At 48.6% G+C, this 24,663-nt stretch overlaps 1 protein-coding gene across 1 annotated transcript in view; it reads left to right on the top strand.

Annotated features, from left to right (window-relative positions):
* LOC6494362 (actin cytoskeleton-regulatory complex protein PAN1) overlaps nt 1–24,457 on the top strand; it is a 31,894-nt gene extending 7,437 nt beyond the window's left edge. The window contains exons 3-7 of the mRNA XM_001960427.4: nt 503–2,217; nt 18,663–18,847; nt 20,359–20,587; nt 21,004–21,096; nt 23,184–24,457. Coding sequence (XP_001960463.1) covers nt 503–2,217; nt 18,663–18,847; nt 20,359–20,587; nt 21,004–21,096; nt 23,184–23,652 — 2,691 coding nt within the window. The 3' untranslated portion in view covers nt 23,653–24,457. The remainder of the gene's footprint in view (nt 1–502; nt 2,218–18,662; nt 18,848–20,358; nt 20,588–21,003; nt 21,097–23,183) is intronic.
* Nucleotides 24,458–24,663: the final 206 nt, after the last annotated feature.

The raw sequence follows: 24,663 nt of genomic DNA, 5'->3' as shown, positions 1-24,663 counted from the left end.
CTGTGACGTAATTAATGCAAGTAACACAGCGTAACATAATTAGAACCCGCAGCGGGTACACACTAACAGCGAAGAAGTACAACGTAAATGCGAGGGATACACCCGTCGTATATATGGCTTTTAACCCACATCATTTGGAAGGGACTTGGGGGCGAATTTATCAGCCCAGCTCAGACAGGGACGTCAGCAGCATCAGCAACACCAAAACCAACACCAACAATTGCTTGTGACGGTTTTATGTTTATGCGTTGGCTTAATTAATTCAATTAAGCGCACATTTATGCCCGGGCCCCAGGATCCCTCTCGAATCCCTCCCAGTTCTCCAGTGACTGGAGTGTCACCTTTTTTGCGGGAAAGTGCTCGCTGGGGTTGTGGGTAAATGAAACCGACTTAGGCATAGGGAGCCGGTAATCCCCCGGCAATTAGCATTAATTACGACTTGAAACTTAAATCTTGTCATTTGGTGTATGCAAACTTGACTTTTCGTCTCTCTCTTTGGCAGAACTGCGCTTCATTCACGCCAGCAACACTAAGCAACACCGAGAAGACAGCAACTACTGAGGCGACGGAAACACAAAGCCAGAGCCAAGCAACGAATGCGAGATCACAACAAAGCGAGGAAAACTCCAGCGCAACGAATTGCATTATCAATGAACAGAGAAGCGATGCAACAGCAGAAACAGCAACATCAGCAGAAACTGCTGCAACAACAAAGCCGAACGAGGAAACCAGCTCAGTGGCAGTGCAGGTCAGTCAACCTGTTTCCTGTGCCGTGGCCGGCAGAGAGCCAAGAGCGGGCGAGAGAGCGGCTGGAGCAGCAAGCGAAGCATCTGGCAGCGGGAGCAACGACAAGAGCAACAGCAACGAAAACGACAGGGGCAGCAGCAGCAACACCAGCAACACCAACTCTCGCTCAGCGATCAGTCTCTCGGCAACTTACGGCGCGCGAACACCGAGCGCGAGTAGCAACTACGCCAGCAGCAACCACTACCGCAAAAGCAACTCGAGCAGCAGCAGCGTGCTGCGGCCTAACAAATGTTTGGCAGAACTCGAGCGTCTCTATGCCGAATTTCGCGCGAGTGAAAGCAGATTTGAATCTGACATAGCCAACGCCAATATGCGTGTGAGTGTGCCAGCCACCGAAGCTGCCCCTGCAACAGCAACAGCAAATGTTGCTACTAGCAGCAGTGTGTTTCTCAATGCAACTACCGACAATCGAGTCGTCGACGAGGCCAAGAGCGTTACCCATGTTGCTGTGTTGCCAGCAACGCCAACGGCCACCGCTAACAAGTCCTGCCAGCGACAGCCGAGCCTAACGATCCAAGTGAACAACGGCAACAGCAACAGCAACAGCAACAACAACGGCAATGGCAATTGCAACGATGGTAATGGCAACAATAACGGTACTAGCAACGGTAATCGCGTCTCAGTCGCTTCTTCGCCCACGAGCATCGTTAGCAACAACAACAACGGCGTGTGCGTTGTCAACTGCAGCTACACCCCCAAAAACAGCAGCAACACCAATACCCCCACCAACAACAACAGCGTGGTGGAAATCAATAATTGTGTGCCAGCAACCAAAGTGTTCAGTGCGAGTGTACAAAATAAGTTGAATAATAATTCAAGTCCAGAACCAAGTGTTCGGGACCACAGTGTCAATATTATCAATGTGAACCCGCGCACCTTCACTTCCATCGAATGCCAAACCGACGACCTTGCCACCAGCCCAGCCACCCAGTCGGAGACCCAGGATCAGCAGCAGCATCAGCAACTGCAGGAGCAGCAACAACAGATCCGGACCCGCGAGCAACGTCGCCGCGAGAGGAGGGAGCGCCGGCAGCAGCAGCAACAACAGTTTCCGCCACATCATCCTCGGCGGCCCCCGCCTCCACCATCCATGCAACCACAGCTGCACCCGCCCCCGCATCTCCACCACCCTCACCCACATCCCGCTGCCTTGGGACTGGCGCGTGCTCTGTTGCCGGACATCCTGCATCCGCACTACCCGCCGCCGTACAGCGCTCTGCCTGTTCCGGTGGCGGTACCTGTGCCCGTGGCAGTGCCACCGCCGCCACCACCCGCTGCCCCCAGTGGTGGCCCGCCGCCGCCGCCTCCGGCGCTGGCGTCCGTGATTTCGACGGTGCCACTGCCCGGGACGCTGCCACCACCCCTCATGACGGACGGCCGCTTCACGTTGCCGCTGCCCATCATGCGCAGGTGAGTTCTTCGGGCGATTCACATACCTATATAGCTTCTATTTCTCGTCATCCTGATTCTTTCCTCCTTCGGCGGAGTCGATCACTCATCCGCCCGACGTTCCGTTTGGTCAGGCGCTCCTTTGTCAGTCTCGAGTTACTGCACTCGGAGAAATTCCAACCCCTACTCGGGGGATAAAGTTTTCAAAGTGGCTTGAAGTGGATTTTAAAGAAGTTTCGCCTTTGGGTATGGGCTTCTTTTGGAGGTCGAGGAGTTGAAGGAATAGGTACGTCAACATTTTCTGCCAGTGTCCGTTTCGACATTTTCTATTACCACACACTGTCTATGTGCTGCTCTCCCTGCTATTTGAGCTGCGAGTGTGCTCGGGCATTCGTGTTCGTGTTAGACGGGCTAGACATTATAATGATGGTAATTTTTATGTCAGTAACAAATTTCTTGCATGATTTGATTCTCCACCTCTCAAAGTCCCGACCAGGAAACGAGGTCCAGGCCGGGCAAGTGGTATAAAAATTAATTCTCCGCGTTGACAGCTTCCAAGAAATTAACACAAAAGAAGGGCTCTAATTTAAAGTTCAGCCAGCGGTCGGCCAGGTCATTATTCTTGGCTAGTTTCGGCGAAAAGTTTTAGGTCCCCGGCTCTGGGGCTTTTTGTGTCTGAGGCTTTAATAACTCATTTTTATTATAATGAGTTCGGGCTTATCTGTAATTGCACATCTAGCCGCTGGCCTGCTGACTGGCTGCCCGGCTGACTGGCTGCCCGGCCATAATTCCACATCGGATTGCCTAGTCGATTTCCCACGCATTTATTGCCCGCTGAGACACCGAGATACTTTACTATACTTGGGTACTGGCAGAACCAGTTTCCTTTGAACCGAAACACAAATAATCGATGCCGCGTGTACTCGAACTTGTATCTGAGCTGTATCTGTATCTGTGCTAATGTAGCTGTAGCTGTATCTGACGGATGCGCGCGCTATCTGTCTAATGGCCTGCCTAAACGTCTCGACACCCGCACCCGCACCCGCTGTGAACATTTGACATTTTGCGACAGCAGTTCCTCCAGTCAAGAGCGAGTCGCAATCTTAAGTCGTGTTCCCCAGTTTTAATTGTGTTTGCCCATTGAATAACGCCGAACTGTGTCGGGCCAACCTCTTTGTCCGAATTAGCTCTTCTTTGTCTAAACTGGGAGCGGGTTGATTTGCATATTTATGGGGATCTGTTCCGAGTTCTGGAGGGGGTCGCGCACCCCGCCGCAAGTGCGCCCATTAAGTTAATTGTTTCGCGAGGCAGGGCAATATGAGGCACGACGTCGGATTAATCATATCTGTGGCAGAACAGCGTTCTAATAACACCTGGTGACGTGTGCGACACCCCTTCCTCAAGTTTCCAGCTTAGCAGGCTTAAATCGCCTTCCACTCCACAGAACCCGGGGATAATTGGGTCGGCTAATAGAGATCCCTCAATCGGGGTGCGAACACAGAGTCCCTCGGAGGGACCGGACCGGAGAGAGCTCAAACAACAAACCGCAGACATTATCTGCAATTTTAACACCTTCAGCCTTTCGGCCCAAATTAACATGCTCTTACACAACGGCGCTGTGCTTTCGGCCTTTTTACTTGGCCTGGCCAAAAGGTGTAAAAAAAGCGAAAGTTTCGTGGCTCGGAGAGATTGGGTAGGACCCGTGGTGCCGGGCCGGAGAGCAAAGGGTCGCCTGGTGGAGCGTGTATAATCTTTAAATCATTAAATAACCAAACGAGAAAAACACTGAACACCGGACTTGGACTGAGCCCCAAATGAAAAATGACAACAAAACCAGCAACAAATTTCCGAGAGTAATAAAAAGGAAACGTGATGTCGAACTCACGTTGCCCCGCACTACGTATAAATCGTTGTAATCATTTTTTCTCTCCAGCCTCTGCTGTTTTTTGTTGCTTTTCGTATTCTTAGCGTTTAATTTTGTTTTGAAACTCTGCTGAAACCGAAAACAAAAGCCAGGCTAAGAGAAAGACAAGAAAAGCGGCAGTGGCATTAAAATCGCTTGAGACGGCCAACACGAGATGCGAAAGAGAAGGCCTGGGTCGAGCGAAAGAGACGGGAGTTGAGAGATCGGGGACTGCTGCCCGGAGAGTGCAAGTTTTGGCTTTTTCGGTTACTTTCACTTTCGCAGTCGCCGTATCTTCATCCGAATCTGTATCTGTGCCTGCAGGTCGGGCTTAAGGTTATCGTAAGCCTGGCCCGGAGCACAAGCAAGCTTCCTCAGCCCACATGAACTCGAACTTGAGGCATTATCCAGAGACTGTTTCCGAATATCTTTTATTAATTACGCCGCTAATTACCCGAGCGGATTGCTTTTGGCTGACACTGAGGAGAGTCCTGCTCGCACAGAGCTTCCCAAACCGGTTTGCCATTGAGCGAGTCCAAATACCCCGAAATCCAAGCTAACATATACAACAAATTTGCATGCGGAGAAGTGCAAAAGTATCTGCAAGATACGCCAGCTCGATATCGACATCGATGATTCAACTTTGGCTTGCAAATGGAAAAGAAACAGAATCAGAAGCAGAAACAAAGCAGAGAGTCAGATACAGATACATAGGGGCAGCAGAGGGAGTATCGAGCAAAACCAGATTTCGCCAAAAAAAACAAGACAAATCCAACACGAAACAAAACGGAAAGCCAGGCAAGATCGGGTTGCATGTCGGCTGAACTCTGCCACTCTGCAACACTGCGACTCCGAATATTCGCATCTGGGAGATGCTCCACAAACTCGACTCCATGGATCTGCGGTGACACACTTTTCCATCTAGAAAATTGAGTGATTTTCATAAGTTTTCTATTCGCAGCCCGGCAGCCCGGCAGTCCGACAGCTCTGCAGCTCGGGAAAATCAAAGCCCAAGAGCCAGCACTCGACACTAAATGCTGCCACCGCCGACGTAGAACTGACCAAACAACTTTCCAGTTTATGGTCTTGCAACTGGCAATTGCCAGCGGCTCCTGCCGTCCTTCTCGGCTCCTCCGTCTCTTTCTTGTGATTTGGCGGTGTTGGGTTTATTTATTTTTATAAGCGAGTAAACACAGCCAGCAATCAGGGAGTTTGCTAGCCGACTGCCGGCATACCCTTCCCTCCTAGAGTGTCTGCCCCCTGGAAGCTCTCCGAAAAAATAACTTGTCGCAGTTGAAGAAGCTGGGCTGAGCTGACCACAAAACGAAATAAAACGAAACGAAGCGAAGTGAGACGAGAACTTGCCAAAAGTCAATAAAGCCAATAAAGCAAGAAGTTGCCATTCTCCAGCATAAAAATGGCTAAAAAGAAGGGGAAGACTTAGTGCACAGAGAAAATAATCGTTGGCTTTGGAAGGTAATGTCAGCATGGGAGGTAAATGTTTGCATTAGCTTTCCAGCTAGCCCGATCAGTCTCGATATATGGACTTATCCCAGAGAACGTACAGAAGTCATTTCGAAGTCACTTTTTTTCGACTGTAAGCCATGCCCACCTAAAATGCGGTTGTCTGCTTGAGCTCCGCCTGCTTCTTTCGGCCCTGTCTGGGCTTGTGTGGAAAATGCATTCGGGCCAAGTTGAAATGAGCCGGTAAAATGCAGCAGCCACGTCAAAAGAGGTAGCAGCAACAGCAGCAATATCGGAAAATAGTCGCAAACAAGTTAGCAAAGAGTCACAGTCGAGGAATCTGAAATGGAGAGAGTTACTGAATTGGGACGGCAAAGGATGGCCGAAGGGCCCGGAGGCAGTCCAATCTTCTGGCTTATTAAATTGTCACCCGAGTGCATTCGATTCGATTCGATTCGCTTGGGATTTGGGTAGTTCTCCACAGAGTCGGACTGGTGTGGCCCAGAAACCGCAAAATGCCAAATCTAATGGGGTTTCGGCCGTAATTGTGTCACTGCAATTAAGTCTTGCTAACTGTGGTCAAATTTTTTTAATAAGTCTTTAACTGCCATAAATGAGCTTGGCCTTGAGCACTCGGATTGGGAAATTGGCCCCTCTCTTCATTTTGCGTTTTATCTTGGTTTCTTGGCTTGTTGGGTTCTGGCCATTACAGTTCAATGCCTCGGAGCCACAGCTCATTGTGAATTCAGATTCTGAATTCGCACACAAAAGCCAAACAAATGGCGGCGTTTGATGCAAATTTCGGAATACCAACACAATACAATTATTCCCATGATGGGCATCATTTTGAAATAGGCACATAAATAAAATATAAGAAAATGCCGTGGACTGGGAGGCCCAACAACAGTCTTTCTCCAGACTGTTCAGTGGATACGGCTCGGTATACATCAGGGGTATCAGTAACAGGAAGGGGTAGTCCCCTTCAGTGGTTTTCCCTTTCGATTCCACCTGGAATATAGTCTACGTATATATTTATTTTTTGCGGCTGCTGTGGTTTTAAACAAAAGTCCATAATTTATGTTACGGCTAAGCTCCCCTCGCCCGTCTCTCTTTTATAATTTTATTTTGTAGCTGCGGCCTGGCTATTGTGCAATGAACTGAGTTCGATGGGATTGGCAGCAGGGCGTGTGTGGCTCTGTTTCGGAGAGGGAGCCTCACAATATAGAGTACGGCAAAAATGCCACGGAGTTCATCTAAGTTCAGTTTGCAAAAAAGAAACACACTTTCTGTAGACGGACGCTAAAATCGTTTTAAAGCGGACTACTTGACCCGCATTACAGCCGTAAATTCGGAGTGTGTGGGCGCATTTCACTGGAGATTGGTGAGCCAAACGTTGTTGGGCAACGGCAATTAAAATCGAACTCCTTTCTGGCGGACTTGAAAATAGCGTTTTGGGTTTTGAGCTGATAATTGGCCTCTGGCTGCGAAGACCGGGCCATGAGGTAATAATTGGCAAACCAGTTTTATCTCCAGCAGATTTCCAGGTGAAAGTTAACGATTTCTCAGCGCTTTGTTGCGTAGATCTCTTGATCGATGACGGGCAGTAGGCTGTAGGTGGGCACCATTTGCCTATGAATGCATCACGGCTGATAGTGATAGAGTGCGCGGGGAAACTCCCACTTCCTCAGCCCTGACATCATCTGGCATTCCCTCTGACCCCTCGGTCTGGGTTTGCCTTCAATTAACGTTTTACAACAAATGCAAGCGTTTAAATATTTAAAACCAATATTCCGGCAGCGGTCCGGCGGGGAAAGCGCATTTAATGGCAGCATTTTAGCTTAAACAGGGTGGCGTTTACCCCAAAAACCAATTGCCAGACAGGCACTGAGGGTCTCCTCCCCTTCCCCCAAATTTCCCTTTGCGGATGCAACTCCTGCCATTGCCACTGCCACTGCCACTGCACTGTGTCAACTGTCAACCGCAAAATGCGCGCTCTAAAAAAGGGCAGCCAAAAAAAGGAAAATCAACTTTCCGCGCGCATAGGATCCAGAAAGTAAGGGGCCGGCGGGGACTTGCGGAGTCGACCTCTTGTATCTCGCACTGATTTCAATTTAAAGTGCAATGAGTTTTGCAGTTTCGTGGCCGTCGTGCTGTTGTTGCCGTCAAAGTTGTTGCCAAAGTTTATTTGTTCGTTGTCTGCAAATCTGCTTGCCCCACACAGTGAGTCAGAAAAACAACACACACGGAGCGACAACAGTTACACAGTTTGCTGGTAATATTGTTGTTTGGCTTTGGCAACTTAAAGTCGCCGGGGCAGGCGAGCAGCGCGTTTCGTAAATTAATTAAAACATTTAACAAATGCGCGTGTGGCTGCTGGGGATTGGATCCTTTGGCATCCTTTTGTGTCCCCGGCACTTGAGCAAATAAAATGCATAATTTATGTTACTTCTGCTTTGGCTTCTGTTCGTGTACGTTTCTCATAATTACTAAGGCACACACACAGCACAGCAAGGACAAGGGCAAACAGAGACTTACAATTTGTCTTGGGCTCCCACGCGGCGTATGCGTGATATTTGTGCAGAAACAGAAGTGGTAGGGTTGAAAATTCGTTGCCAGTGACAACTATAAATGTCTTCAACTTACTGGCAGGGCTAGGGCCGGGGGTCGTGGGTCGGAGTCGGGGTTGTAATTAGAGAGCACGGGCACTTTCATAAGCCAAACTAATGGAGAGAAGCTGAAAAATCACCGCCACAGCCGCATTGTAAATATGAGAAATGGGAACCGTTGGAACCGCACGAGACAAAGGCGGTAATTTGAAGCAGCTGGGAAAACGGCAGCAGCAACATCACTAGCAGCAGCAGCAGCAGCAGCGGCAGCATCTACAACTCCAACAAGCGACTAAAAGTCAAAACAAATAATTTGCTATAATAACTAAGAGCGTAGCCAAACAGCTGAAAACAAAAGACGAGGGCGATGGGCAAAAAACAAAAAGCAACAAAAATTCAACTGAAAAGATACAACCCAAGCAGCGATAGGCAAGTGGAAGTGAAACAAAGCAATAGCAATACCAACAGCCACAGCAACAGAAACTCTCATCTCTTGGCCACAAAAGCCAAGACATAGAGAAAACTTTCTCCAGCTGAGCTAAACGCTTCATCTGCATGATGGTGGCTGGTCTGGTGTGTGTGTCTGTGTGTCAGTTTTGTGTACTTTGCAAGTTAAAGAGCCAAGATGAGACTACCCCTTTCGAGTATCTTTCCCCGAAAACTCCCCTGGGGACTCCTTCTTCAGCAAGCAAGAGCCGCAGAGCTATTAAACGCACACTTGCGTCTACTTTTCACACGCAGACACGCCGCAGATCCCTTCCCCATCTCCCCACTTTTCCATTTCCCGAGTGGATGCAGTTTTTGCATTTTACAATGCAAGTTTTGCAAATCTCGCACAGCTGCGGTTAGTCTCCATTTGCCTCGCAGCCCCAGCACATTTTCTGGCGTTCCCTTCGGTTCTGACACTGAGCGGCATATACATAGATAGAGATACAGCCCGCATGGTCATAATTTCGTTTGGTTTCGTTCCGCTTATCGGCGAACTGCAATCAGCATATAATTCTGTCCAGCCGCACATAAAAACGGAAAGAAACATGTGGCTAGCTGGACATGCACGAAGAAAAACGTTTGTCAAAGTCGGCAATCAATGGGGCTCTTCGCCAACCAGATACCCCTCGGTAGAACTGCCCACCATTCTCTGACGAACTTTAAACTGCAGAAAGCCCGAGATATTTTCCTGTGTATCGACACCCTCATCGTGTCTCAGAGCCAGAGCCCATAGTTCATTTGGCAGACCCTCGATAAGACGAACCACCCCTAGGGCTCACCCGGCGCACAGTTCTCCGTGTCATTCTCGGGCAGGCGAAAAAAGGCATGGAAATGAAAATGTTGCGAACACAGGCCCAGGAAATTATGCGTAATGAAGTAAGCACTTTCTGCGGAAGGGCGGGGGGAGTGTGTTATCGGGGCGAGTGTGTGTGTGTTGATAGCTGGAAATTGCTTGTTGGACATTCTCAGACCAAAACCCATCCCATCCCGCCCAGAGACTGCTGCGTTGTGGCCAGCTCGGGTAGTTTTTATTCGCTTCGTTTCCGCGTCAATTTCCTTTAATGCGCTGTGGCGTGATGTCCCTTAGCTCTCAGTGCGAGATACTCGCCGTCGTATCTGCCAGATACATGTGGCCGCACATGGGTGTACGAGTGTACGACTGGGTATCCGCACAACTCTCAATCAGTTTTGCGCTTTATGCGCATTTTTATGGCTTTTTGCTTGTTGCTGGCTGGCACTGGCACTGGCACAGGCCCTGTATTTTATCTGCGTAATTGAGTTCGTTTGCACATTAGCAGGGAGCAGGGACAGGAAGCAGGGAAACAAGAACAACATCCCGCCTAAATGCGAGTTTTGAGCCGGGGGCTAGAGTTATGGCCAAAGTAATTGGCGCGCCATGTGTTTCGCTCCGAAAATGATCCAATTTCAGTTGATTCGATTCGACGCCAGTTATCAGTTATCAGTTCAGATGAATTAGTTGCAATGGCCCTCTGACCAATAGACACGGTTCCGCAATTCACTCCATCATCGTTATGGAAATTGAATTAATATTTTATCGACTCATGGCTGGCTGGAAGCCATTATGATACCGATACCTTGTCTAGGTGATCGAAGGGGACTCTTTGGGTGACTTCATCATCATTACAATCGATGCAGACCAATTTCGACAGCTCCACAAATAATCAAAAACTAATTGCAATAAATAGAGCGGGTAAATAGAAAGGGTCGTCGGCACGGATAATGGGTAATGGGCCAGTTGCGTGTCGAAAATACTTAAAGTTAGTGCAGAATTCGGCAGGTTATCGCGGGCCAAAAAAGAGTTCAGCTTGGCGAAAAGAAACTTTGGCTGAATCACGACTTTGGAACAATTTTCGAAACGAACGAAAGCAATCCGAAAGTCAGCCAGCCCAGCATTTCAATCAGCTAACACAGCTAACAGCCAGCTAACAACCAGGCAACGTGCCCGGGGCAAGGTGTTTTAGAAGCATCGCCAATCGCCTCCATGGGGGCAGAGAGCTGCGCTGCAAATTAGCCACATTTATGAGCATGACCAAGGCGGATTTCCACCGAAGACTTTTTCAAAAGCGACCAGCGACGAGCCTCGAACGTGTGAACGTGAATTGGTAATCGATGAGCATTGGGCAGTGGGCATGGCTGAGACTCCGGCTCTGGCTATGGCTCTGGCCTGGCTTTTTTATTTTCGTGTCAGCCTGCTCCGGGGAACAAGAGTGCAGGTCTCTGGCACTACTGCTACGTGCACAAGGTCAAATTGTTTATGGCCAGCACTTGATATTTGATATCATCGCCGGTTAGCCATCCAGTTAGCCAGTCATACAGTGCCTGCCTGGCCACAAATCAAATTGTACGGCGATTTTCGTATTGTTTCGTGCAGAGCTATGAATATGCATGGCTCCAAATTTATTTGATATTGAGCTAAACGGTCGTTCTCAGGTGAAGAGTCCACGTTTCTACGAGGCTCCGATTTTTGTGTTTGCTCAGGTATCTACCTAGGCCATGGGGTCTGTTGGATCACCAGGGAAGTGGCTTATAGAAGGCATCATCTGGTGTCAATCGGAGCAGCTGCTTCTTTTGTGAGTGTTTCTAGGAAGAGCAGTGGGTCTATCTCACTGTGTCGGTGGTACAATCTTAGAGACCACAAGCCCCAAACATAGACACAGTATTTAAATTTATGTGCCTCCGATTGACTTCAAATTCTTACCATGTTCAAAGCCCAGTAGAACATGTGTAGATGGAATACACGACTGTATCTCAGCATGAGCATATGAATACTGATGCTTCTGGAAATGAAAAGTTATGTTTTCACTCTCTCCCCGGCCCAGTCGGTGGCTTGCTGCTTTTGTTTTCCGTTTCTGCCATCACTTTCCATTTTCGACATTTGCAAATTTGCATTTTGTCTGTTATTGAATATGTATGACACACAATATAAAAAGCAGTCAGCAGACAGCAGAGCCACAGCAACGGCAAAGGCAATGTGTGTCCCACGTATCCATTTAATTTCTGCCGTGTATTTCATTTCAATCGCTGTTGGTTTGCTTTTTATTGTCGCGACTTTCGCGCTCTCAGCACCAATTTGCGTGTGCGGAAAGGGATGCTTTCCCAGGAACCTCCTACCCCCTTCCCGCTTCGCCAGCATGCGGTCTAAGCCCCATCTGAGTGGGCATCGAAATTAAAGCGCCAGAAATTGAATATAAACTGCGCCAAAATTGAAAAGTCGAGCTCCGGACGTGTCCGGATTGTCCCTGCCAGGGGTCCGTGCATATAGATGGCTGGCACGTGACCCGGCAGAGCCGGAGGCCAAAAGTTTGAATTTAGAACCAGGTGGTCCACGTCTACGTCCACTTCTTCGGCCACGTTCATCTCCCAAGCCGCCCCCTCGAAATTGTTTAATAGAAAAATTATGCACTGATTTGTATTTGTCTTAATCTGCTCCTTTGGGCTGGCTTTCTTTGGGACTTTGCTTTGCGTGTCATCTTCATGGTTGGTCTGGGGATCCAGATTCCCGAATCCACAATCCACTATCCAGCATCCAAGTATCCACAGGAGAAAAAGGAACATGGAAATGAGCCTGCGTCTGACTGGCGCTTATGCAAATCGCAGCCAAGGAATGGAAATAAATTGCCAAAGTGTCGTCTCCGATTCTGAGTGGGAGAGGACAAAGGACAACAGGATCGGGCTTAGCTATCGATGGCAGCAATTTCCTGCGCCACCAAGGCAAAAAAGAAACAAAGAAAAAGGAATTCGATGCGAAAATGCTGCCTTTACATGGCAGAACGCCTCGTCGTAAAAACAAACTCCAGAAATCCGCCGAAAAACAAAGGAAAAGCTCCATGAAAAAACACTCAGAGGGGGAAACGGAGGAGTTACGGTCTTGCAGCTTTCCTCCGGCCACTTTCCAGCTTTGAAAACCCATCCGTAAACTGCAAAACTTTCCGCTGAACCGCACCAGACCACTGCCGATTCGATTTGTCAACGATTCCAAATGGGTTGCATTTTTATTGGCTTTGGCGATGGCTTTGGCTTTGGCTCGGGAATTTCATTTATTGGCCATTTCGGTTGACCTTCGCGGGTGGGGAGGGGAGAGGAGGAAGGGCCGCCTGAATTCCTGCCGAGCAGATTCCACAATAAATTGCTCACGCTTTGCCGGCCAAGTTTTTGCATAACTCGAGATATTTGCTCTTATTGGCTTTCTCCTCGCATTTCTTGCATATCGAAGTCTCGGAATTCAATTTGCCGATTTCCTCACTGCAACGGGGGTATGTTTTCCCACCTCCACCCCTCTTCGCACTCTACAATGTAGGACCTAGGCCCGAGGCCATTAGGTGTCATAATCAAATAAAACATCCACTTCAAACAGCAAAGCAATTCAACAAGACTAAACACGGGGGATGCTGGAGGCCACCGCCCCAAAATGTTTATTAAACATAAAGCAGCGTAATGAGTTGTTGACCTTAGGTTGTTGGCCGAGAGCTGCGCCAGCACATCTTGCGAAATTCTTTTGTTTGCCTGAGGTAGGCACTTCTGGGCCCCAGCCCAGAATCGATTCTCGCTTGGAAGGAAAAACAGGGGAGAGTTCAATGGAGTTCGGCAGGCGCTACTGTCATCGATTAATTATGAATTTAAAGACACACGGGAGCTGCAGAGTCGCAATTTAATTATTTAAATAATCTATCCCCACGAAATCAGTTTCACTTAAGTGGCTTTTCTAGTGCTTGCAGATACCTTGGTCTTAAATGCTTCATTGTTGCTTATATGCCCCATGGCAATCAGATACTCCTCGCAGCTGCAGCTTAAGTATCTTGCGGATGCTTTTGTCCCATCAAATTGACTCAACGGGTTCTGTGATTCAGCGACGCCCGACTCGAAGAACAAAGCCCCCAACTATGGCAACACTTGCGCCTGTCAGCTCCCCCGTCCGAGGCATTAATGTATTCTAATTAATGACAACTCCCCGCCGATAGCATCTCATGGGTGACGAAATTGTGCCAGTTGAGGAGCCCGCATCTCGGGTGGGTAATAGTCGTCGTAAAAATATAAATATAATAGCTCCCCACTGGCGCACATAATTTTGTCCCCGACTTTCGACCAAGTCCCCTCTCGCCACACCGCGCCGAAGACAAAGCAGACCGCCGCGGAGGCTGGGGAGTCCATTGGGCGCTAAATTGAATCACTCGAAGATGCCACTGCGCGATATTAAAAGCGCATAGAATTCGAGGGAAATCGCTAGGCGCCGAAATGCGAAAAAGTGCAGGAATGGGGGGACTCCGAATGACCTACATTGCGGCCAACAAAGTTGTTGTCATTGTTGTTGCAGTTGCTGTGGTTGCTGGCAGTGTGATTATTGTTATTGTAACCCATCATGGTCCAACAATATCTATAGCAGATGCACTAAAAAAAAATAGTTGAACAAGTTGCAATATAATGAAATATATACGAATTCATTTAACAATTTTCTGTTAAACGATGAAATTATCTCTCTCAGAAACGCTTTCATCTGAGTCAGTTATTGCTTAATTGGTCTCTCGGAGTTTTCTCCCAGTGCAGCTACACCAGAGACTGCAGGAATGAATGAAAAAACCTCATGATGAGCTAACGAGCAATTTAAGAATTTAATTTATGTACATACATATAGCGACACAGATACATGGCAGACCCAATCCCAGTCGGGGTTGCCTATTGGAGGATTCCATTGCAACAGCAACAGCATCAGTAACAGCAACATGAGCATCTGCAACAACAACAACCAACGTCTGAGAGCCTAATGACGCAGCCACTTAAGCGACGAGTATCTCGTAGATACATACACCTAAATACACACATGGATGTGTGTTTTCGAGAGAGCGCGCCACATTGGCTGCGGTTCTTGCAGCCATGTTGCTGCTGCCGCTGCGATGTCGCGTCGGCAACATGTAAAAGTAATTGCCAACCCGGATGCTGATGCTGCTAGCTGCTCCATAGCTGCTGTGGATGCCACGGCCACGACTGTGGCTGTGCCACATGAAAGCCAGAAATTAGAAACGGATCTCAAATTAGAAATGCCTCAGACTCGACGCAGTTGCGAGTCTACATTGTCGTTGTCGTCACGATGTTTGGCACTTGTTCCCCGCCAGAAAATCGTCCACCTCCCCTCGTTGCCTTTCTCATTTCTCCAAGTTGTGGGCGTCTGATGTTTCTATATATCCTCCGCACACTTGGCATGCTGCCCTATATACCAGGGTCTTCCAGTTCGAGAGAAATCTGGGGGGACGCATAAAAAAGCCGTGCGTGGGCGTCAATTGCTGGCAACTCTTGCATTTTATGCATTCAAAAATTGGCAATAAACGCTGGCCCAAAACTTTGACTGCAACGAAGCACTGGGAGAAACAACTGGCTTGTATAATTCCAAGCATGGTGTAGGGACAGCCACTGGGTCACTACATTTTTGCCCAGTGCTGCTGCCAATGGCGCAGTCAATGGACAGCGCCAAGCTTGCCATATAATCTTTTACACTCGCATTAAAAGCTCACTTGGCCGGGCCCTGGCAACCGGGGGAGTGGAGCGTGTCAGCCAAATCGCGGCAGTGCCAGTGCCAGTGCCAAAAACTCCTCCGACAACTCAACTGGCAGACACTTCGCTCTTGGGCGACTATCAAAGTCGTGTGCTCGAGTTCCGCCCACCAGAAGATACTGTCTAACCGACCGACCGGGCCAGCCCGAGCTCTTTAAGGTGGCTTGAAGCAGGCCGGGTCTTCGAGCCACTCCGTTTCGGAGCTCCGGCATCAGTCAGGCGTCAAAGCGTTTGCAGTTAACTGGAAAAACGTTGCCCAAGTTTAGAGACCCGCTCTGTCGCTGGCTGGCTTCTGCCTCTTTTTCAGTTAGTAGGTCAGAAGTTTCTGCGGCTGTATGTGAAATTGTTACTCCGCCACTGCTGCTCCCCTCTCCGCCGGCTCTGCAGTGTATGCGCCAGTGCTATATAGTGTGTACTAGACACCCATTCGAGTGCCACGAGAGACAACGTGACTTTGTCTCTTTCGCTTGGATATTTTATTGCCGTCTGCTCGGCTCCGCTTGGATCTGGTTGCTTTCATTTTTTATATATGCGGCGAACAAACAACTGCGATTTTAATGCCGGGTGAATGTCATGTTCTGAGAGTCTCGGTTTCTATTGCTACTGGTTTTCGTTTTATGTCTCTTTAACCCACGTAAGGGGAGTACATGTTGGGGCGTTTATCGCCCGTCTTCTCCAAGAAATTTCAAAGCTGTGCCAGCGTCATGGAGTTTAATAGAACACGCTGGGAGTGGAGTTTTCCAAACCGAAGCGGATCTCGGTTCAGGGTTCCCCCAGATCTAAATCGTTGGAGGCTCTCAGCCAAGCAGAACACATCTCTGAGCTCGAATCTTTTGAACTCGATTCACTCGACTCTTACCGCAAGAACAAACGGTTCCCCAAATGTCTGCCCAAATTAACGCAGCTCGCTGTTCGGTGCTCGCAGTTCGAGTCCCAAAAAATCCAAAAACCAAAATGAAACCTCTTGCCAAAGCCACAAAAGACCGCCACACAATGAGCGAACAAAAAAGTTACTATTACAAATCAGAACGCCGGCAAAGTTGAAAAGCGCTCTGTAATTATGCCCCGCGGGTGAGGGGGATGGCAGGGCCTCTTTGATTGAAAGCTGGAAATGGGTTCCACGGCCTAATCCGTCATCCAGGCAAGCAGCTGCAACGAAAACTAAACCAAACAGCCAGAAACAAAACCAGAGAGTGGGCCAAAATACGAAAAGTAGTCGGGATAGAAAGCCCGCCTCCCCCACCTCTCTGAATCAATGTGCCAATGTTAATACGCTTTTCCAGCTAATTATTTTCATTTTCCTCGGCCCGGCGCAGTGATTGCCTCATTTTCCGTTTTCCACGTTTTAATTACATAATGTCGAGGTGAAAAGAAAGGAAAAGCGAGCCGAGAGCAAGTGCAAGAGAAAACCTCCTCCTCGCCGGCGAATTAAATAAATTATCAAATATTCATGTAAATGAAATTCAACACGAATTTCGCTTTGATTGTCTGAGCCTCGCATTTCATTAGTTTTCCACTGCTTTCGTTTCGATTTCCCACGCAGCCAGGGAAATCGCCTGATAAATAAAATCAAGTTTTCATTAAACTCTGATTAGTGAGTGTGTTTCTTCTAATTGCTCGCGCGGGTGCTGCCGGTCGGCGCATTTATGTCTTTGGGTTTACGACCCGGGAGGTGGTTTTATGCTCCGGCTGGGGGCTCCACTTGGCTGGGCTGATAAAAAACCCACTCCCAGCCCTGGCCGCCTCGCCTTTGATGCTCTGAAAATTGCTTAATCAGTTGGAAACTGCTCGCTCGCATGCAAATGTCAATCTGACAGCCTGCCGGAAAGGAAGGGAGGAGAAGTCGCAGGAAGTCGACCAGTGCACCGCCATTTAAATGGAAACTCTGCAAAATGAAAGTTCGCCGATTGGCGGGCGCGAAGAGTAAACACGTTGAAGCCAACACGCCTGGCTGGAACTGTGTCAATGTTGGCAATTACAAACTGCAATTAATAAATGAAAATTAAGTGCAGTCGCTGATTGAATAATTGCCGCACTGACAGACCGCCCGACTGTTTGGCTGGCTAACTGAGCTCACGACAGCCAAGTAGCTTCTAAGCCCGGGCTGCCCCTGAGCTAGTTGCAATAGACGGTACTCGCATATGTGTATGACAGCCAAGGGGCGCTTCAAAGGCCTAATAAATAAGCTGAACTTGGACAAGTTGGAGCCCCCCTAATAATAGTGTCGCTCGGTGTAGAAACACTCGGCAAGTGCGCAATTTCCATGTTTGCTCAATGCAGTTCTCCGGCGCATTTGTGATGATTTCTAATGAGCCAGGCCCCGCCACACTCACATGGGAATGCCGATTCTAATGGGGAACGGATTCCACGGCTAGGTCTGCCTCCAATTTGTTTCCAATCAATCATCTTCTGCTTAGAAGCGATCCACCTCCAAGGGTCCGTGTCTGCACCTCGCGAAGATGCTTCGTTATTTCTGGGAGATACGTCGATGTAGTTGAACTTTGTCGCAGCAGGGGACCGCGACTGACTAGCCACTCTGGGAACCTCGCAGTCTCGGGCCGAGATCGTGTCATTAGGAACTCTTGGAGAATTTAATTATTGTTTGGGCTAAGACTCTCACCTCTGGTATTTGCGTGCTCATTTCCGCGGGAGATCAAATTTATCATGACACGACAATGATGAAACATCCATGCCGCCTTACTTCGCACTACGGGTATCGAAGACCTTTCCCCTCCCAACTTCCCGCTCCTCGCTTTTAATGGCCTGCCATAAAAGAGTCCAAAAATTCTAAATCCTTGCCAGCCAGCGGAGCAGGGCACCAAATTATTCAACATAAATTTCCGGTCGCACAAAGCAACTTGTTTATTGAGATATGTTTGTGCACGTAATTTTCCAACGATTTATCATGTTTTGTGAGGCAGCTTCGATGACACTCCCATTCCTCTGGCTATAAATATTTCCTCCTCTAATTGTTTGTATCGCCCCGAGCAAAGGGTTTCGTCCTGCCAACACGCTGGCCAGCCGTGTCCTAATGAATTTACGCACACGTCCTTTTGCCTTTGCCTTTGCCTGTGTCGCCGTCTGCGTCTCATAAATTGTCCTTTCTCCGCAAAAATATTTTACGTCGTCTGCTTGTCTGCCTTTTGCGTCCTGCCAACCACCAAGGATACTCCGCGTCCTTTCATGTTGTGTCGTGCGCAAATTTTTGGTCGCTTGGTTCATAAATCATCAAATTATAACAATTGCGCACTCGCTGCGCTTTTGTGAAAGGAAACTCGTCTCGGGTCTCTGGCTAAAAAGAAAAAGGACCTCGTCCTCGTCTTTGCCACTTTGCTGCGGAGAAAAACATCTGTTGTGCCCCCTTGCCACCTGCTCCTTGCAGCATTTCCCATTTTGCCCATTCCATTCGTCTGAAAATCTGTTTTCCTTCTTCATTCCAGGTCTCCCTCTGAGAGATCCGGCAAGGGATGCTGCGGCCAGTGGTTCGCCGGACCGCCGCTGCGCGCCCTCATAGCCGTCGTGGCCCTAGGGGGCGTGGCCTGCGCTCTAGGAGGAGCAGCATTGGGGGCTACCAGCCTGGCCGGACCGCCAAACTCGCACCTGACCGCCGCCCTGCTTATGATCGGTGAGTACCTCGACCTTGATTGGTTCTGTAAACTTAAGTTAGGACGTTAAAATCCTTGTAAATATGTCACTAGTTGGTGCATTACGTTTTACGGAGAACTATTTAAAGTGACAGTAAAATTTAGTGACAAAGTGTAAGGTAACAGAAAAACTACACGCATTTGCATATTTTTGAAGTCACGGTAAAAGTTAATTACTCAGCAAGTGGCTGGGGCTTGGTTATTAAATTGTACAGCACAGTGCAGCATTGTAGATGGAGGGACTATTGCGCAATCTGGCAAAAATTCGAGCAGTGGAAAATGGCATTAGAGTCGGCGACGAGCGCCTTTTGATGTGCGCTGATGTTTACACAAGTCATGGGCGGGCATGGGAGGAGATACTGACTCTTGGATTGGGACAGGCAGTGGGAATCCCCATCTGCCGGTGAAAAGGTCTGCGCGACCTGTGTTTTTCCACAATTGTTACAATTATAAATGCCATTCAGTGTTCGGTGTCCGCCGACTGTTGTTGGGTTTTTTTCTTCTCAACAAATCAACAAAGGAGGGAGGTGGTGCCTCCAGTCTGTCTGTGTGTCCGCCCGCTCCCGAGTATCTTCGGGCTTTGTGCTCGCACATCTGCTGACCCAGTTCGAAGAACAAACAAATTTTCAGCCAGACGAGCCAACAGTCAATATTGGCAGAGCATTTAGTTCCGGCTGCGATTTCTTTGGTCCAGTCCTAGTCCCGGAGCTATATTTGACCGGATCAACAGGTTGTGCAGGGCCACCTTAGGGGTGCACCCTCTAGCTCCGGTCAGAAGAGTTGCAGCTTCAGACAGGCTCAGGCAAAATTCGCAAATAATGAATGCAGTGTCTATACCGCTTTCTGGGCCGTTCATGAATCATTCTGTTACGTAACCACAGCCAACGGGCCAAGTTTACCGCTGGTGGTAGTCAGTAGAGCTCCATGGTCTGGGTTGTGTGTGTATTTTTATGCGACGTCTAATCAATTGCCGGCGCGTTTAGTTAGCGCTCGCGGAGCGTGACATTGCGCCATTTTCGGCGGCAATTACCCAAAAGTTTTCAGCTTGTATGTGGCGGCACTTTACATAATTTAATGGCAATCAACCCAGCCAGTCAGCAGATCCCATTCAGCCAGGCACATAATGGAGTCGGAGTAGCATGCTCAAAGCTCGGAGCGGAGCGGAGGTCCCATCATCATCTTGATGGGCGAGGTTTCTGCTCTCTTCGTGGAGATGGGGATGTCACAATGATCATGACAATTTTCGCTAATAAAATCGTACTATGCCTAGCTCGCAAATTTGCCATGATGACATGCTCCACTGAAACAAAAGTGAAAGTCTCTGCTCAGCATGATTAGGCTTAGGCCCGAGTTTTAGTTGGGACTTGGAGCTGCACTTAGAGCTCTAGCGCCCCGCCCCTTTAGGAGCGGGCTAATTAAATCGGCAATGGGCGTTCCCCGTTTTAGCTTCGAAATTAACTCTGTTCCTCCCACATTTTCGTTTTTTTTGCAGGAGTCGGCGTGGTTTTGGTAACTGTAAGTGGGGCCGCTTGGAGAATGACAGCGCCCGGGGGCCAGAGCTGCCTCGGACTCGGACTGGGCACTAGCGTGGACCTGGGCCGCTGCGGCCGCAGGCCTTGCAGCCGAGGAGGTGGGGCCCCGCACGGACTGCTTTACCCGGAGTTCCAGCATCGCCCACCGCCACCCTCCTACCAGGCCAGCATGCAGGAGTACCGGCTGAGGTAAGTACTGGCCGGATAATTCGAGAGTCCTAGTACTCCACCAGAGCCCCTGCGAACGGGTAGAACTGATGGTGCATAAATTACGGCTGCACGCAAGGACCACGCTGGCGGTCCTTCCGCTGTTGTTCCGACCGCCACTCGCATGTCCTGGCGCAATTAATTGCATTATGCATAATTATTCTGTGGTCAGAGCGTTTTGTAGGGACACAGAGAAAAATAATTTCCAAATGAAAGTATTTTCATCAACAAGGTATGAACTACCATCTTGTTGAAATAAAAATAATATCATTCTCATATATTCTCAGTGTATTCTATTGCCAGCGTCCACAGACGCGTTTTCCCACCCATTTGCGAGACGCCCTTTTCCTGTCGTGGCTACAGTTACTCACACGAATCCTTTCTGTTCTCTTCCGCAGACTTCTGTTGTTGGACCGCGATCGCCAGAACGGGGTTGTGCGCGGCAACTCCCCGCCGCCCACTTATCGATCTCATGCGGGCAGCCTGCTGAGGTAAGTACTTCCACTTCCGTTTCCGCCTCCTTATCCAGCGAGTTCTCCGTTCCGCCAACCGTGAGTTATTTGCAAAGTTTGGCGCCTGCCAAACCGCAAAATGTTTTCCACATTGCCAAAGCAAGAACAAGAGCAGGAGTGTGAGATCTGGGATCTGGGACTCCTTCTCCGGCATTGGCCCGACAACGGCGGTTTGGCTTTGTGCGGTTTCCAGGGGTGTCAACATTGACACATCGCTTTTCGTTCAGCGGCAGGGTTGAAAACTTTTCGCAACATTTTCGATTTTTCCTGGTTTGGAAGCCGAAAGATTGTCTGATGATGGGAGCAGGCACTCAGCAATTGATTCGGCAACTAATTGAAGAGATAAGGCGGCAATCCTCCCCGGAATATATATGAGCAATCTGATTGTAGTCCCCAAGTCCTTGAAACAGCAATTTAAGTGACAATCCGAGACCTGCCCGAAAGCGGGTGGCAGAATAATTATCGCCCGGAACGCATAATGTTGGGCTAATGAGAAAAGTTGATTTTTATGGCCTACAAATTGCGCAAGCAGGGACAAAGGCAGGGACACTGTAAGGATAATTTTCAAAATAAGATACTCTGAGGCTGGCACGATATTGAGCCTCTGAGATCAAAGATGATCGTTGAAAGTTAACGGAAAAGAGTTGAAGGACTCCATAAAGAGCCACTTTGGCACTAGAGGGCCAAGTATTCTAATGCTATTTCCAACGCAGAGACTAACGTATTTATGACAAATTAATTTACCTCAGGAGGCACTTGCACACTCACCGACCGAATCATAGTGTGTGTAATGCAAATGGAAAGTCAACAGGGAAGGCAGATTTCGGAGGACCCGGTCGCCCGCCGTCTTGGGTTAGCCAAAAATGTTGGCCAGGGGAAACGGAAGGAGGAGGCAGAAAGCGGAAGTATGTCAAAAAGGAAAACTTATGCAAAGTGTGTGGCAAGAAATCACAGCATACTTTCAGGCAGCAGGCCCTGCCCTGTGCGTATTCAAATTCAGGCAGCCGGGTGAAAAACAGGCAAAGAATTCTGTGAAATTTTGCAAAATATTTACACACACGCGCGCACATTTTGAAGGGCCGTCCAGGCAGCATAACAAGCAGGCTCTGAAAAGCTGGCAAATACAGGCAGCCGGAGGGGAGAGCATGAATGAAAATGTGTCCAGGGACAAGGACACGTCCTCGTGGCTGCTCCGGCCAAGTCAATTAAACAAACAAAGAGATGGCCAAAGTGCTGCGAAAATGGCCTGTTATGCACAGGACATCGCATAGCCTGGCAGGATATATTCATGCAAATAGATGTATATAGATAGGCCAGGCCGATTCCTGGCCGATGACTTATTCCTCTGCTTCTATGCTTCCCTCTCGGGGAGTACGACCTCTTTGTCGGAACAATTAAATGCAATTTTACATACTCCAAATTGCTTCATACAATTTGTGCGAGTTTCTCGAATTTTGAGACGTCCAGTAAGTGGGGGGCGGCCATTATGCTTAGATGAGCGTTCGAGTGTTGACTTTTGTGCTCTGTAGAGTGAAGTGTGAATTGTCTGTGATTTGGGTTTAGTTCCCTTCGATCCACTCGCTCCCTGCTCGTGGAAACAATTGCCACAGCGGCCTTTTGTTATTTAAATTGACAACGATGAGAGAATATAGAGAAAACACACACCCATATGCAAATATGTGGCTCTGGGTTTGGACGGGGAGGGACAGGGCCACCGAAGGGCGTCATCATATATCCCATACATACTGATGACTGCAAACATATGAGGGCACTAAAAAAAAGGTTCATGGTCGTACATTTTACATTTGGTGACATATAATACTCTCCCTCGCTATCCTTCAGATCCTTCAGAGAATCACAGATTAACACTTTGAAGTCCAAGTGGCTTCTCTCAGTGCAGGCAGTCCAGACTTCCGAGTGAGAGGGTCCCAGTCCTTGGGATGCAAATTTGTGCATTTGGTTAACATATTTGCCATCTCCTTACGCCCCGCAAAGGGCAAACAGATCCGGACGGATTGACTTGGCTCATGTGTAAATAATTCATCCTTTGATTCACTTACTTCCAGGGCGCCTTTGACCACACTGCGCTCCGGCATGGGCGGCGGCGGAGGCGGAGCTGGTGGAGCCGGTGGCACCATCAGCAGCAGCATGGGCGGATCGGAGTACAGCCTGCCACCCAGCTACCGCTCCAGGAACGCAACGCCCGCCAGTCTCGTTTGCAGCGAACGGAACATCGAGACGGCTCCATCCGGAAGACTGCTGGCTAACGAGGATCTGCATATGCCGGAGCCGTCGGTAGTGGAGCAGTTGCCGGACTATGCAGCGAACACCCTGCTGACGTCCGCCATCGTGGAGATAGAGTCCTCCAACCGGGCGCCCGAGAGGCAGGCTACTGCGCGGGAGAGAGGGAAGGACCTGGTGACCATTGTGACCATCTCGCAGTCGCCCTCGGGGAGCGGCAGCCAGGCGCAGGCCCAGACCCAAGCTGGCCAGGCCAGTGCCCTCGATCAGATCGATATATTGGCGCATCTGTAGCGGTCCTGGGGACATACCCCAGAGTCCGGACCACTCGTTAACCCAAAGGTATTTATTTGTACACGGAACTCACGCTGCTCCTAAACGACAATGTAATCTAAACCAATATCTGTAACTTGTAATCTGTAGCGTTTAAATCTTAAGATAAGATGTTTGTTGTACTTGAATGTGTTGAATTTATTTTTGTAAGCATTAAGGCCGAAGCGCGTAGTTATTACGAATTCTAGATACATGCAATTATACACATACTACCCATTGAAGTATTAGAGTATCCAAAAAGAAAATGTTAAAAATGGAGCGAGGAGAGAAGGAGGAACCCGATACGAACTCAGCCCACTATCGAATTGTAAATAGGAAAGTTTCGAATGCATTTGTAGCATGTGTTAAGCCAAGTAACTAAATAAATACAACCAAGCCAGATCAAAGAGCAGCACTAAGTATATGTAATGATATGTATGTATGTTCGTGTATCCCTCGGATACACGAAACATAACAATCTCGCAACGGAACGCTACGGTGACAAATTTGGCGCGCATTTTCGGAAACCACGAATATCCAACACTGAATACTAAACTTCGATGTCGATTTCGATTTCTGAATGCGTTTCGCACAAAAAAAAACAAAAATAGTTAGACCTACCCCTATGATAAGTTACGACTATATGCGTGTCCTGCACGACTCTCACACACAAACACACACACGAACTAACTTAAAGTCCTTCCCTCTAATATGTGCAAGGCGACGTAAACTAAACAACAGAAATAAAAAGAAAAAACCCAACAAATCGTTGAAAAATACCACAACACCACAAATTGTTTTTCTTCCTCGCACGATGGCTCTAGGGTCCTGCTTCCCGTGTTCTGCGTCCTGCATCCTTCGTCCTGAACCTTCTCCACATCCTGATCCGCAGGCTTAATCTAGCGGAAATTTTGTTGCCATCACCAGGCCTGTGAAGTTTTGTTTGTTTCGGGGGTGGAATTTCGGGTGGTTTTTCTAGGGGGGCAACGATTA

The sequence above is a fragment of the Drosophila ananassae genome, chromosome 3L (genome assembly GCF_017639315.1).
Source record: "Drosophila ananassae strain 14024-0371.13 chromosome 3L, ASM1763931v2, whole genome shotgun sequence".
Lineage (NCBI taxonomy): Eukaryota > Metazoa > Arthropoda > Insecta > Diptera > Drosophilidae > Drosophila > Drosophila ananassae.
The sequence above is the reverse complement of the archived record's forward strand: the minus strand, read 5'-3'. Positions and strand labels throughout refer to the sequence as shown.